The sequence below is a fragment of the Gracilinanus agilis genome, chromosome 4 (genome assembly GCF_016433145.1).
Source record: "Gracilinanus agilis isolate LMUSP501 chromosome 4, AgileGrace, whole genome shotgun sequence".
NCBI classification, from domain to species: Eukaryota; Metazoa; Chordata; class Mammalia; order Didelphimorphia; family Didelphidae; genus Gracilinanus; species Gracilinanus agilis.
The window spans coordinates 172,473,626-172,489,430 of NC_058133.1; the positions used below are offsets into that span (position 1 = coordinate 172,473,626).

A 15,805-nucleotide genomic window follows, 5' to 3' on the forward strand; every position below is an offset into this window, starting at 1 on the left:
CCCCCAACTCAAGAGAATCCTACCTTCACCTTTGCAAGGTCATTTTTTCAACTGGCCCAGCCGAAGCCAGCAGACTACAGAACATAGTTGTTCCCTTAGATGAAGGTCATAAACTGATACCTGAAATCACAAGTTAAAATATCATTGACTTTAAAAAGTCCTTCCCACCCCAAGCCCTCAAAAAAAAAACAAAAAAAAAACCAACTTCCTTCAAAAAAAATTCTTTATCCTTTACAGTTTAGGATCAGAGTATTGATCTGTCATAAGAATTATGATCTAACTTTCACAGTGAATAGTAGTTTCAGAAATGTAGCTCCACTAAATTCCAGTTATTAATAAATATGATTATGTGATTTTTCCAAATGATTTGGAAAAAAAAAATCACTTATTACAACCCATTAAAATTCATTACTTAAAAGGGAGAAAAACCTAGTTCATAAAATGTGATCTCACAACTTAAGCTTTTCCACCAATAATTCTGGGATGCAGGTGCAAATATTTCTCTCCCCTGTAAATAAGATTACATTACATTTCAACCAAGTCAGTTCTTGATTAATAATTACTAATAGCAACAGTTAAACATTATGTGAAGGAAACTCGGGGATAGAGAGCTAGACCTAGAGACAGGAGTTCTCGGGTTCAAGTGTGACCTCACATATGTCCCAAATGTGTGACCCTGAGTAAATCACTTAATCCCTATTACCTTGCCCTTGTGGTTAAAAAAAAAAAAGTGACAAAAATTAACTGAAACTTTTTGAGGGCAATGTAAACTCATTGTATATTCAATAGTTTACATTAAACAAATTTGCTTTTAGCAGTCTTAATGTGTAAGATATTAAACTTATTTTAATTAAATGACATCAAATTAATTATTTCAAAGTAAAATTACAAAATCAGATCACAACTCTTATTAAATCAACTACAGAAAACTTCATTATTCACATTTAAACAGTTCTATAAAATAAATATACAAAGCAAAATGTTATGCCTTTTAGCTGTTGTAATATTACATAGCTTGGATTTTAACTCAAGCCTTTTCTGAAACTATGTATTTCCTGGAATTATTAATTGAAACAGCTGTTGCTTCATTTCCCCCTTCATTCCCCCCCAAAATAAGGCTGACTCAGGACTAAGAAAATTATAATACAAATTAAGAGGTATAGTATTGATATTCTAATCCAGATGGGTTGCTAAATTTCTAAGGTGAACAAATTCATCCACACAGACCAGCTTCACTAAGAGAAGCTGGCCACCCCTTTCTCCACTTAGTCAGTGAAGGAATTTGTCACCCCCTCATTTCCCTGTCCCTCACATTTCCAAAGGTAGTGAAAATCAGAGCACACCTACACAAATTCCTCAATGGAGTCCCCAAACCTCTTAGGTTAAATTTTTTAAAGGGAAGGTCACATTACAATCAAACCCTATAAAATGATTATAGTGGTGTTTATTTTTACATCATCTGCAATAGATTGCAGATTTTTAGGCAATTGCTCAATTGTTATGAGTTCAAAGTTGACTTGAATCCAGACTATTACTTCTCCTAATACCATGAATTATCACATTCATGTTAGGCTAACAAGTTGGTAAACTGAGGAAATTTTGACCCAACATCTTGCTTTTAATTCAGAATAAGAAAAAATTAAAATCTCTGTGATCCCACCTGGATCAAATGCCATCATCACACAAAATACTCAAGTAATAATACCCTGAATTTTAGTACTAACTTTTACAATACTTAATCACTTTAAAGCTCACCAATTTTAGCTAATCCAAGGATAGAAATTTAAAATAGTGATTAACCAAATATAGGTTTTATAATTGTTAACAAAACTTTCTCCTCTATTTACATTGGAATCACCCACTCACCCAAAATTCTCACATCATAATTAAAAATATTTTCCAACAGAAAATTTTTTACCAACACATTTAAGTTTTTCTACATTTATGCCTTATTCTCTGTAATCCCCATTATCTGGCTATCATCTGGAGATTTAAGAGAAAAAAAAGTGCCTTTTTTTTAGAACATTAAACAAAATACAAAACAAAGATGTTCCTATATTTTACAAAGAAACAAAAATAAAATTAGGCAGAGACATAAACAAGACAGCCCAAGAAGATCTTTCCATGATGAGTCTTTAAGAATACCTTTTTCTATAATTTACAGTTAAGAGCCAAATTAACAAATTATTACACATTTCCTAGCTTAAGCCAATCAATTTCAAAAATAAATAACCAAGGTAAAACAAATTCTCAGCTGAAGCTATTATAGATTTTAATGTCAGTGCAATATTGGGCCTTAATAAAAAAAATTTTTTTTAATCAAACAAATGTATTTCTCCCAGATCAGGTTTTATTTCAGGAAAATATGTCCCCAAAATGCCTTTCACTTCATAAGTATATTCTATTCTTCCTCTCTTTCTTTGGTCTGTCTCTGACTCTGTCTACTTCAGTCCATCTCAGGAATTATCTCACAAGAAATACAGATACACAAAATGGTACATGTAACATGACATAAAAAAGACACTCAAAAGAAATATAATTCTTATCCATAGAAGATCTGATTGTCAAAAACAGAGAGACTTCCATTACCCCTTCATTTTCCCTATCTGAAAGGGAATCACTTTGTGGGAAAAAAAAGCTTCCAGCCTGGGCCCAGTCTTGGAGTGAAATTTTTCTGATAAGCAAAAGAAAGATTCATGGTCCCTTCAGACTGGTCACCATAAAGGACCACCATAACACTTGAAATTTCTCCCTCAGATCCTTGGGACAAGAATGAGCATCTTTCCCCTGAAATGCTGACCTAGATGATCTGGCCTAAACCCTTGTTGCCAAACTAGCATTCCCTCTTGGCCAAAATAGCCTAAGCGTTCTATAGCAGGACTATCATAAATATTTTCCCCCAGGCTCCTAATCGGCAATTTGCAGGACAGACCCTCATTCTGTCATTTTAGCAGCTTCTCAATGCTGGGCCACTGACCTCATTCCCAGCTTCCCAGAGCAGCAGGTTTGCATGCTTGACTTAGTCCCCAAATGAGCAGCCTTTACCTTCAGAGCTGAACTCAACTCTGTACTTTTATCCATGTGTGTATGAGCAGGTGGACACATATTGATTTTCTGATATTTACCCTCATTGTTTCCATTCTCTTCTTTCAGGTGCTCATGTTGATCTTCCACTGGTTTCTCCAAACCAAACCTCTTCACAGTGCCTGTGTTCCAGCTGTTCCACATTCAGAACCATAAAATCCTCTTCATTTGGCAGCCCAAAGCCCCAGCTGGAAACAAAGCAATATGCTGCATCAGGTAACTCGGATGGCACTAATGAAGCATCTGCCTGGGATATACTTCACAAGAGAGGGCAACGAAAGAACTTCTAACACAATCTGTTATAAATGCACATTTTAAGTATTAGAATATTCTGTTCTTCCTGGCAGATGAGGATTTGTTTTGTGACAGGACAAATCAGGTGGGTTATGGTATAAGTGCAAAGAGTGCAATGGACAGGAGTACCAGGAGCACAGTTTTCACATCTTGCCAAGGATTCTCAAATGCCTTGCCCTTTCCCTGACAGAACCTAGTTTTTAAAAAATTTAATTGTTTAATAATTGCATTAAAATTTCCAGGTATCTCCTTCCCACCCCTCCTTAAAATGGAGAGGGCATATATATATATATGTCTTGCATATTACTATTTATCAGTTCTTTCTCTGGAAGTAGACATTCATAAGTTATTCTTCAAACATGATTTCTGTCACTGTATATACTGTTCTCTTGGTTCTACTTGTTTCACTTTTCATAATTTCACATTATCTTTCCATACTTTTAAAAAATTAACTTGCTCATCATTTCTTATGATGCAGTAGTATTCTGTCACAATCATATGCCACAACTTGTTCAACTATTCCCCAATTGATGGGCATCTCTACCTAGTTCTAGAATATCCATTATCTTCCTGGCCTCAAGGAGAACTTTTCTTAACTCTTGTGTCTCCCAGAGCTGCCTGCGCTGTCCAAGCACACAACCTTGATCACAACTTTGTGGTCATCTTCATCTTTTCACAATCAGCAGGAACAAAAATGTCTCATTTACTACTTCCCAAGCAGGAGGAAGGTATGATTTCATCTCTCTGAGCAATAGGCCTCCACAGTGGGCCCTGGAGTGGCTACCCTTATAGGTACAGACAGAACTTGGTAGTGGTAGCAAATATTCAGGGAACTTTTATTTATTTTATTCCCTGTAAATTTAATTTTTCTTAAAAACAAAACCAAAAAGCTGTTCGAGGACAAGCCAGGGTAGGTCACAAGGAGGCCACATGGAAGCTAGCCCAGGTAGACCCTTATCTTCCTGCTGTCACTCATTTTCCATACCCAGATCTCATTGGAACCAACAGGGCTGATCACACAGCTGATCTTAGTGGGTTTTTTTGGACTCCAGTTAGATAGCTTGGCCCTGACACTGCCATCTTTTATCAGAGTAGGCTTTGCCATCTTCTATCTGAGCTTCAAACCTCTAAACCAGGGGTCAGCAACCTTTTTGGCCATGAGAGCCATAAATGCCACATTTTTTAAAATGTAATTTTGTGAGAGCCGTACAGTGCTCACAGTGCACTCTCCTGTAACAGTGCCTGAAAAAAAAATTGACTTTATGGCTCCTGCAGAAAGAGCTATACGTTGCCGACCCCTGCTCTGGATAATGAGATTGCAGGGATAGAAGGGAGATACTCTGGAGAAGAGGGGAATGGTGGTCTTTTGGGTGATTTAAACTTATTTAATGATCCAAGGTCCTCCATGGTTTGTTCATCTGTCAGCCAGTAGTTCAGCTGGGCAGGGGCAGGTTTCTGCCTCTTGTCCAGGATTGGAACTGAATAATTTGGCCTCTGCCTCAATTTCCTCATGATATTGGGCTCCATTTCCATTGAGTCACCTGTCTGTTCCATTGTTAGCTTCATTTTCATTCACTTTCTTCTTAAGTTCAGCATTCAGGTTCTTCTTTAGTTCTACCTTCTTATCTCAAACTTCTTTCCAGCAGCTTTTTTTCTCCTTCACATAATTCCCTCTATCTGTTCTGTTTCCAGCTGATGGAAAAGTTCTTTATTTCATATCTTTTGTTTAGGCTGCTGGTCATTTTTTCCTCCCTTTCTGATATTCCTTATCATGCACCTTCCTGTATTTGTTGTAATTGCCTCTTGAGAGATGCCAGTTTGAGTGGATACATCTGTTCCTTCATTTTGACATAATCTTTCTCATCTTACTTTGCCAGGTCAGTTTCACTAGCATCCTTGATATCTTTGTTGTACTTGGGCTGTGGCAGTTCTGCTTGTTGTCCTCTGCACTTTCCCAACTCCTCCTCCTCCAGGAGGGGCCTGGGGTTGGCTGTGGGAGGCAGCACCCTGGGGCTTAGGGCCTTTTCAGCCACTGCCCAATACTCAGAGAACTTTAAATAAAGTGGAGGAGGGTTCCATGTGAATAGCAACTGATAATAGTTGGTCCTGAAGAACTGGCAAATATTCTTCCAAAGGACCAAGCAATATCTTCCATTATACTCTGCTTATGGTAAGGGAATCCAGTTCAGATCCCAAATCTGGTAGAGATGGGTACCATGAATTGTCCAGTTTAGTAACAAAGCTGGTCCAAGAGAAGCTGTGGGAATCCCAGGGAGAGTTTTCTTTTATGAAGAGAAGGGCTACCCAGAATGGTTTTGTCCCAAATGAGGATCCTACACTTTGGAAAGCATCACATTCTGGTGGCATCTGGTGAGTTTCCAGCTGCTCTTAGAAATCCAGGAGGGAGGGGAGGGCATGAATCTCAAGATCAGTTTTGTGCCCATATCTGCAGCATTGACTTGAAGGTCGGCAGCTTCTGGCTTGATGGAAATTGTTCTTGTCAAGGAAGAATGATCCAGCCAGTTGCTGGGTCTTGTTGTTTATATCTCTACAGTTTCTCTTTCCCTTCCCACAGGCCCATCCCACCTTTCACCTGGGCTTTTCAGAAGGCCTAATAAGTTTCTCCCTTCTCCAATCCATCCTTCACACACATAGCTTCCAGAGTGATATTCCTACAACATAGATCTATGCCATTTCCCTATTCAAGAAGTTTCACAGGCTTCCAGATGCTTCTAAGATGAAGTCTAGATTGCTCAGCTTGATAAACATAAAGCTCTTCAAAACTAGAGTGGCTTTCAGACTTATTTCAGATTAATCCCCTTTACATAATCTGTATTCCAGCCAAAACTCACCTAATTGTTGTTCCCTGTTTCCTTTCTGCATTTGTCCAGGCTTACTAAAGTCTGATATTTACCTCCTCCCCATTGCCAACTTGACCTCTTCCCAGTGTAGGAGTCTAGCCATATATTAATCTTGATATTATTTTAGGAGTACTCAAAAAGCTGACTCTTATGATATTTCTAATGATTGGTTTCTTTAACCTTGGGTTAAATTGAACCTTAACAGCAAATTCTTAGCCCTTCCCTGAGGCTACACTCCAGAAGACTGATCAGTTATCTCAGTCTCCTTATTTTACCAATAACAATCAGTTAACATATATATCAAACAAAATTAGATGCCTTAGGCCATATGAACTCCTGATCCAGGCATTGGCTATACTTATTGTCTTAGAATCAGGTAGTTTGTATCTTGTGATGATTACCTCATAATGTTAATGTATTAGACCACTTGTCTAATTATCATTTTCCCTTCCCCCTATACTGTTGTAATCTCAATAAAAACACCAGTATGTTGGCTAAAGGTTAAGCTCTTGACCATCTAAGCTCTTGACCACCAGAGCTAACACGCTGTCTGACTACTTCATGTCAGAACTTTCTTTGTTTTTGTGACTTTCTTCTTACCTTATGCTCTCCTTGCCTTAGACTTTTACCCCTCACCCATTTTTCTCTTAGTCCATGGTTCCCCTTTCTGAGTGTTCTACCCACTAGGAACTTTCGTGAGGTTGGTGGACATCTTCCTATTGGCACCCAACATGGGGCAAGATAAGAGGTATTCAAGTTAGTTAGAAGGAAAGGCAGGTTGGACCAAAGAATCCTGTATGGTTTCTGCCTCTAATGCTGTTCTCACTGTATTCCAAGTTAGCCAGACCACTGGTGCGACTTTTAAATCCCTTTTCTTAAAGACTGTCCCATTAGGTCTCATTGCTGTACATTGAGTACCCCTACTTCTGGGACCCCAGGATAACATTGCAAGATTACCTTAATTAATGCCTGAAAGTTTAGCTTCTGTCACTCTATATCCTTGTCTCTGTATTAAAGATTTTACATATGTTACATATGTTAATTGATTGTTATTGGTAAAATAAGGAGACTGAGCTCAGGTAAGGGCTAGGAATTTGAGGTTAAGGTTCAATTTAACTCAAGGTTACAGAAACCAATCATAAGAAATATCATAAGAGTCAGTTTTTTGAGCACCCCCTAAAATATCAAGATTAATATATGCCTGGACTCCTACACTCCTCAAAGGAAATCTTCCTGACTGAGTGCTATATAAGTTGTGTCCCTCTAGTAGGATGTAACTCCTTGAGGTCAGGGACTTTGGAGGTATATCCCCCAGCACCTAGCAGAGTGCTTTGCATGTGCTAATAATTGCCTTAGCAAATTATGGAGTTGAATTGAGAAGGGAAGGAGAAAGGAATTGGGGTATGTTTGAGCAGAAAATCTCCAGCTTGTCTCAGATATCCATTCCAGGGACTCTGAAACCATAAAATCATAAAGGTGCCCTTATTGTCTGTTCCACATAAGTCCTGCTATATTTGGTTCAAAGCTTCTTGCTCTATTATGCCACACATTGTGACCCTTATTAGTATGAGAATCATACCAGTTGCATTCTGCCTCATCCTTTTTTGGGCTCTGTCTTTTCTGAATGAGTATCTGGAAACTTCCCCTGAGGTTATCAGGGCCAGAGGGGGGCCTAGTGATGAATAGGTAATCCTTAAAACCAACATACTATTAGAGCTAGAAGGGACCTTTGAAAGCATCCTATCCTTTTACAGAGGAGGAAACTGAGACCAAGAAGGAAGGGAAATTACTTACCCAAGGTCACTCAGGTAGTAAGTTTGAGGGCTAGGGCCAAACTCAGATTACCTTACTCCTAATTCTTTATTCTTTACAATAGTCCACAGTGTCACTTCTAATGAGCAACAATCAAAAAGGGCCCTACCTTCCCTGGAAGAGCTGCAGAAATGAAAACAGAAAACTTCCTTTTCCTTTTTCTTAATATAAAATAAAGTCTTCCACAAGTAACCTTGAGACCTGAAGGGCTTTGCCAGTTGCCAAGAGAGCTGGATTGGGTCTGTGTGACTCAATGTGTTGTCTTAGGCAATTCAGGCATCCTTCTTTGCTTTCTTCTCTGTGGCATCTTTAATAGTCCCTGCCCCATTTGTCCCCAAGTTTGAGGCACAACTGCACAATAGAGGACTCGGGTTGCTAAGGAAGAGAACATTCTGTGGCTGACCTAGGTGTGACATACATCTCCATCCAGCTCCTTACTTTCACTCTCCATCTGTTTTGATTTGAAATGTGTTCAGTTGTAGAGCAGGCTGAGAAAGATTCTTTTTGGACTATGAGAAAGGTGCTCTCTTCTGATTTAGGAGCAGCCCTGGCAGGCTTCATGTAGGTTTAGGAGTTTACCACCATTTTGGTGCAAAGTTCATAGTGGTCCATAGTGGATCCAAAGGTGTAGTGACTAAATATCAGTATTCAAAACAAAACAATAAAAATGCTGGTCAAGGAAGCATCTTCAGAAGGTAAATCTTAAGGCCAAGCTTTATTTCAAAAGGTTGATTAGGCTTCCAGCTCATGTTAGATGACAGTGGTGAGGGATTTAGGGAATAAAGTAAACAGCAAAAGTAAAAGAAGAGTGCCAGCAGTTTGTGGTAATTTCATTTTAACTGGCGGAATAATAATATGAGGTGATGAGATAAGGCCATCAAGGCAGGGTGGCACCATTTTGCAGAGGTCCTCAAGTGCTGGGGAAAAGAGATTGGGCTTTATTTGGTAGACAATAGGGAGCCACCAAAGGATTTTGAGCAAAGCAGTGACATGATTAAAGATGTGCTATAGGAATGTTGTTCTCAGCTGGTATAGAGTTTAAATTGGATTGGGGTGGTAAAGAGTAGTTATTTCTATTGCTGTTGTTATAACTTCTTTTGGTGATTGATCCACTTGCCAAGTTCCTCTCCATGGTGCTCTGATGTGGGGCAGTCTTTTGGTTTTCACTTGGATTGGGTCATAGTGAATGAATGAATTTATGAATGAAGCAGTTATTAAGCACTTAGTACGTGTCAAGCACTGTAGTAAGTCTTGTTGTTTGGTCATTTTGGTCATACCTGACTCTTCCTGACCCCATTTGGTGTTTTCTTGGCAGAGATACTGGAGAGGTTTCTCATTTCCTTCTCCAGCTCATTTGACAGACAAGATGCTGATGCATACAGGGTTAAGTGACTTGCCCAGGGTCACATGGCTAGTTAATATTTGACCTCAGGAAGGTGAGTCATCTTGACTCCAGGCCCAGTGCTCCATTCATTGGGCAACTTTAGCTGCTTTAGTAAGATCTAAGGATACAAATAGAAAAAAATGAGATAGTCCTTGTCCTGTAGGAATTTACATTCTAATATAGAGGAAATGTGGTAACCTTGAGAGATTTTGGTTCGGAATGTTCCTGCCCTGGTTCTGGAAGCCTTAGGGAAGTAAATTGACTCTCAAACCCTTTTTAGGAGGAATGACATAGTAGATTTGATTGTGGTTCCAGAACTGAAGGGAGTTGGGAGTGATTACACTGGGTGACAGCAAGGTGGTTGTCAAGGAGGTAGAACATTAAGCATGACTGGAGTGTGAAGAACTGTATGCAGTGGACAATTGAAGCCACTTCCATTCAGGAGAGGTGAAAGGGTGATTATGTCCACCCACAGTGGGCAGGCACTGCCTTTATCTGGGAAGCAGCACTTCCATAAAGGAGAAGACAAGTAGAGACTACACTATATGCACCCATGTGTATCTGGCTTCCAAGAAGCCCAGCATTGCAAGTTCAGGTTTATTCCAGATATGGACTCAGGAAAACACCAAGTGAGTCCTGGACAAGTCTTATTTGCTGGACAGGACCCAGCCTGGCCATGTGTCTAGTTGGTCTGTGTATAGCTCCACTCCCTTCAGAACAAGAACCATTACAGGCCAGGGGAACAAGGCCAGCATTGTCTTCTGAGAGCCATGGGGCTCCTCTACCCTTTTTCAGGGTGACATTCACTGCTGGGCCTAGGAAGGAAACACCACATTGTGGAGAGAAAGAGGAGAAAGGGTAGGGAGTATCCTCCTTAGCTCACCAAACAGGAGGGGCCAGCATTGAGGAGGGGGAAGTCTGCGTTAACTGGACAGGTTCTGGGGGAAAGAAAATTTTACTTTATTATTATTATTTTATTATCTTAAATCCTCACCTTCCATCTTAGAATCAATACTGTATATTAGTTGTAAGGCAGAAGAGTGGTAAGGGTTAGGCAATGGGGTTCAAGTGTCTTGACCAGGGTCACAAAGCCAGGAAGTATCTGGGGCCAGATTTGCACCTAGAACTCCCCCCCCCCCTTCTCTAGGGTTCCTGGCTCTTGGTCTACTGAGCCACCCAGTTGCCCCAGAAAAATTTTAAAGTATCAGAAAGTAGGCTGTCCAAACTACAGGGCTCTCAGACATCTGTTTGAAACCCACCCCCCACCCTTCTCTCTCTCTCTCCCTCCCTCCCTCCCCCCCAATCCCTTAATTAAAAAAAAATTTTTTTTAACCCATTACCTTCTGTCTTAGAATTAGTAGTGTGTATTGGTTCCAAGGCAGAAGAGCAGTAAGAGCTAGGCAATGGGGATTAAATGACTTACCCAGGGTCACACATCTAAGCAGTGTCTGAGGACTAATTTGAACTCAGAACCTCCCTTCTCTAGGGCTTCTTCCATTTAGGTACCTCCAATCCACCAAGCCACCTAGTTGCCCCCTCCCTACCTTTAACTCTTTTTTTTTTATTTAGAATATTTTTCTGTGATTCATGAATCTACTCTTTCCTCCCCCCTCCCTAAGCTGACAAGCAGTTCCACGGGGTTATACATGTGTCATCGTTCAAAAGCTATTTCCATGTTATTCATATTTGCAGTAGAGTGCTCTTTTAACATCAAAACCCTAATAATATCCATATTGAGCTACATGACCAATCATATGTTTTTCTTCTGTGTTTCTGTTCCCACAATTTTTTCTGGATTTGGATAGCGTTCTTTCTCATAAATTCTTCTGGATTGTCCCGTATCATTGTATTGCTGCTAGTAGAGAAGTCTATTACATTTGATTGTGCCACAGTGTATCAGTCTCTGTGTACAATGTTCTCCTGGTTCTGCTCCTTTCACTCCGCATCAATTCCTGGAGGTCCTTCCAGTTCACATGGAATTCCTCCAGTTCATTATTCCTTTCAGTGCAACAGATACCACAATTTATTCAGCCATTCCCCAATCGAAGGACACGCCCTCATTTTCTAATTTTTTGCTGCTACAAAGAGTGAGGCTATAAATATTTTTGTACAAGTCTTTTTCCTTATTATTTCTTTGGGATACAAACCCAACAGTGGTATCCCACCCTTAACTCTTGAAGTGATGAAGATAAGAGAGGGAGGGAGGAAATAATTAGATTTTGTCAATTGGGCAGGAAATTGACCTCTGTACAAAAATCATTGGTTGCAGAGTCATCCCTAGACTTAAAACAATCACTCTTAGGTTGTTACCTAAGAATACCTAGGAATGGGAAGAGATGTGCCCTGTTCAGTCCATGCTTTTACAGGCCAGGTCCTTGGTCCTTGTGACTAAGCTTACAGAATTGATAGCAGAGCTAAATGTCAGCAACCTGCCCTCCAGTAAGGCAGAGGAGCCTTTTATTGTCTTGGCCTCTTGAACTTAAGGGCTTAAAACAGCTGACCAACCCCCAAGTTTCCATACTTGTAGAGGTGGTATAGCCTGCACTCATTTTGACTTTCAACATCATCTTCAGATCTGAGTACCTTAATTTCTAACTATTTCAATTCCACAAACATTTATTGAGCACCTATTCTAAGGCAGTCACTCTCTAGGCTCTGGGGATACAAAGACAAAAAGGAAATAGAGCCTGTCCTCAAGAAGCTTATATTCTACTGGAAGGGAGCCACATGGACACAGATTTTTTAGATTACAAAGTAACTTTTGGAGCTTTTTTTAGGAGGGGAGAAATACAATTGTGACCCTTATTAGTATGAGAATCAAACCAGTTGCATTCTGCCTCATCCTTTTTTGGGCTCTGTCTTTTCTGAATGAGTATCTGGAAACTTCCCCTGAGATTATCAGGGCCAGAGGGGGCCTAGTGATGAATAGGTAATCCTTAAAACCAACATACTATTAGAGCTGGAAGGGACCTTTGCCTATTCATGTCTCTTGCCCATTTATCAATTGGGGAATGGCTTGATTTTTTTATACAATTGATTTAACTCCTTGTATATTTGAGTAATTAGACCCCTGTCAGAGTTTTTTGTTATAAAGATTTTTTCCCAATTTGTTGTTTCCTTTCTGATTTTGTAGGAAGGGATCTAGGGTTCCAGGAGGTCAAGAGGAGGAGAACATGCCAAACTTCTGGGAAGACAATTATTCCCTTCTTTTTCACTCCTGTGATTCAAGATGAAGGGAAGGGAGAGGGAAGGCTATGAACTGGTGTGGATGAGATTGACTAGTAGAAGGGGAGATGGAAACATGAAGAATGTCAGCAACCAAATTAGGGCAAGAAAGGAACTTTGCTCCAACTAGATAATGGATCTGTGTCTCCATGAACTGATGTTCTAAAGAACAATTTCTTTAGAAAAATCTTGGAGGGAAGACATGGGTTTTAATTTATAACCTTTTTATTTTATAATATTTTAACCTTGTAATTTATATCCTTTTCAGAGTTTATACTTTTGCCCTCCCTTGGTTCCTTCCCTTCCTTCCTCTCCTCTCTTCTCCCTGGTCTGTTTGCTGGCCAGCCTTACTTACTTACTAATGAGGACAGAAAGGCTCCCAGACCCCTGGCTGGTTTGGGGTTTTACACAAATAGCTGTTAGTGGCAGCTTACCTGTGTGTTTGTTTGCGAATCAAGTCCAGGCACAGTCTGCATATTCAAGGATTTGAACTGGTCAGGGATTTTTAGCAATGCCTTGAACTTTTCTCTACTAGTTAGAGGAAAAGTAAGGGTATATATATATATATATATAATCCAGCACCCATTTGCCCTCTCATTTCCACTTCACAGGTCAATGGCCAAAAAACAGACTCCCTTTCTGGCAGTGACCCTCTCAGGGAAGATCTACAAGTTTTCCTGGAGAGCGAGGTCCAGTTGGCTGAGTTGGATGATCTCACAAAGGTGAATCCTGTGACTCCAGCAACAGGTAGGGAGCAAGCCTCTGACAAGGTGGGAGGACTTGGGGGTAATGGGTCCATTTTCCTTAGAAGGACCCAAAGCCAAGTTGGTGGGACCTGGAATTCCAAGCTAGGACTGCCGATTCAGATCTCATCAGTCATCAGAGAACTTCCTCAGGTTGGGTCTCAGAGCTAGGGCCATTCCTAAGAGGGCTTCATTTTAATTAGATCTGAGCAGAATCTGCAGAAAAACGTACATAAAATGGCATCTGACTAATTATAAGAGAGGAGGATCAGTTAGAGTGGTGGCTGGGTGGTTATGTGGGTGTGTATGCTGTATTCATTTACTCTAGCACTTCTTCAATTAATGGTGCATTTGTCTCAGTCCTGAAGTGTCTGCAGGAGAGGTACCACATGGATGTGTTCTACACCAATGCCGGCTGCACTCTTGTGGCTCTGAACCCCTTTAAACCTGTCCCTTACCTCTATTGCCCTGAGCTGATGAAGGACTACCACGTAGCACCTCAACTCCAGGCAAGCTTTGCTCACTCCTTCCCTCCTTTTCCTTTTTGGGTCAAGTAGCAACAAGCATCAGCCCAAATACTGTGCTTAGTCCAGGGGGAGAATCACCTGAGAGGTCCCTCATCCTAGAGTTGCTGACTTTCTTAAGTCCAATGCAACTCCTGGAGGGGGCAGGTAGAGAAAGCAGAGTGAAATCTTTTGTTAAATCAACATACAGAAGGCTGGAAAAATGTTCTCTTGGTCAGGTTGTGTGTCTGAGGTAGAAAGCAGGAAAAGGGGCAGGGAGAGAAGTGAGAGGCATTCCATTTCCAGATTGGGAAGGCTCGGACACAATCTCTGATCTATCCGGGAAGTCTTCCTGCCATGCTGGGGTGGGGGTGGGGAGAGAGAGGAATGCTTTGCCTATCTTAGCATTCACCCAGTGGTTTTTGTTTCAGAGGAGAGTTCCTTTGCGTGTCCCTTAATGTGCTGGTTTCCTTGGGTTTTTCAGAAACTAAAGCCTCACATCTTCACCGTGGGCGAACAGACCTACAGGAATGTCAAGAGCTTGCTAGAACCTGTCAACCAGTCCATCATTGTTAGTGGGGAGAGTGGAGCAGGGAAGGTAAAGAAACATGCTTTGTCTTTGTCAGATTGTCTACCCAGATTAGAAACCCCAGCTCTTTTTTAGGAGCGTATTTGATTGCTTTCTCAGTTCCTTGATCAGTCAACCCTGTAGTAGGAGAGGCAGGAAGGGAAGGGAATAGGCATTAAATGCTTACTGTGTGCTAGGTGCCTTTCAAGTGTTATCTCATTTGATTTTCACAATAACCTAGGGAGGGAGGTGCTATAATTATCCCTCATTTACAGTTGAAGAAACTGAAGTAAACAAGTGAAATGACTTTCCCAGGGTCACATAGCTAGGAAATATCTGCAGCTAGATTTGAACTCGGGCCTTCCTAACTCCAGGCCCAAGGCTCTATCTACTGGACTACCCACCACCCTAGAAAGAACAGGTAGTCAGGAGACACCTATGTCCTAGGCCTGGCCCTGCTACTCACTTGGTGAATAAGTTTTTGCAAGTTAGGGTCCCACTTTGTGCCTCAGTTTCCCTATCTGTGCAATATCAGAATTGATCTAGATGAGCACCCTTTTTATTCTAACATTCTGTGATTTCATGCTCTATCTGATTTTGGATTTTTGTCCTTGGGGCCTTGCTGGGTCCCCTCCTCCTCCAAGCCTCCAAGGTTATGGGAAGGGCTCCATGCTGGCTGATGGAGATGGGAGGGAACCACCAAGAAGGTGTTACTTTCAAGACGGAGGCTCCTGGCTGGCATACCAGGGAAGATTTCACAAGGCTGAAAGCCAGAGTGGCATAACCAGTCCAAGCAGGCCTACCTCAGAACTCCGCCAGGGACAGGCTGACTGCTACGCTCCCTGCCCTCACCTCAACTTGCTTGCCTTCTCAGCAATTTAAAATTCCCTTTCAGTCTGTGATCTCATTTGATCCCCACACTCTCCACATTCCTGAGAAGTGGGCAGGGCAGGCCTCCTCCTGGGGAGAAAACAGGCCTGCTTGGAGAAAGTCGATAACCTGAGGGGGGCCTCCCAGCAACCTCTACGAGAAAATGGCCCTCCTGGGGCCAATTTCATCAGGTCATCCCTGATCTGATGAAATTGGCCCCAGAAGGGCCTCTCCAGGGCACGCCATTGTGGCAGACCTTGCCTGTTTCCCTGTCCTGGCTGTCTTTCCTACTGATGTGTTCTGCCTCAGCACCTCTTTTTCTTTGTTTCATGGCTTCAGCTCATATTGCTCCTTCTGCAGAAGGCCTTTTCTGTCACACACACACACACACACACACACATACTCTCTCTCTCTCTCTCTCTCTCTCTCTCTCTCTCTGCCAATAACTGCATATAGCTTGT

General features: G+C 41.2%; 1 protein-coding gene and 1 pseudogene across 1 annotated transcript in view; one reads left to right on the forward strand and one right to left on the reverse strand.

Moving 5' to 3' along the window:
• MYO19 (myosin XIX) overlaps positions 1 to 15,805 on the forward strand; it is a 65,537-nt gene that overhangs the window by 3,906 nt on the left and 45,826 nt on the right. Inside the window, 4 exon segments of the mRNA XM_044674289.1 lie at positions 3,154 to 3,300; positions 13,272 to 13,407; positions 13,764 to 13,912; positions 14,391 to 14,504. Coding sequence (XP_044530224.1) covers positions 3,289 to 3,300; positions 13,272 to 13,407; positions 13,764 to 13,912; positions 14,391 to 14,504 — 411 coding nt within the window. The 5' untranslated portion in view covers positions 3,154 to 3,288.
• LOC123244546 lies at positions 4,316 to 7,140 on the reverse strand (annotated as a pseudogene).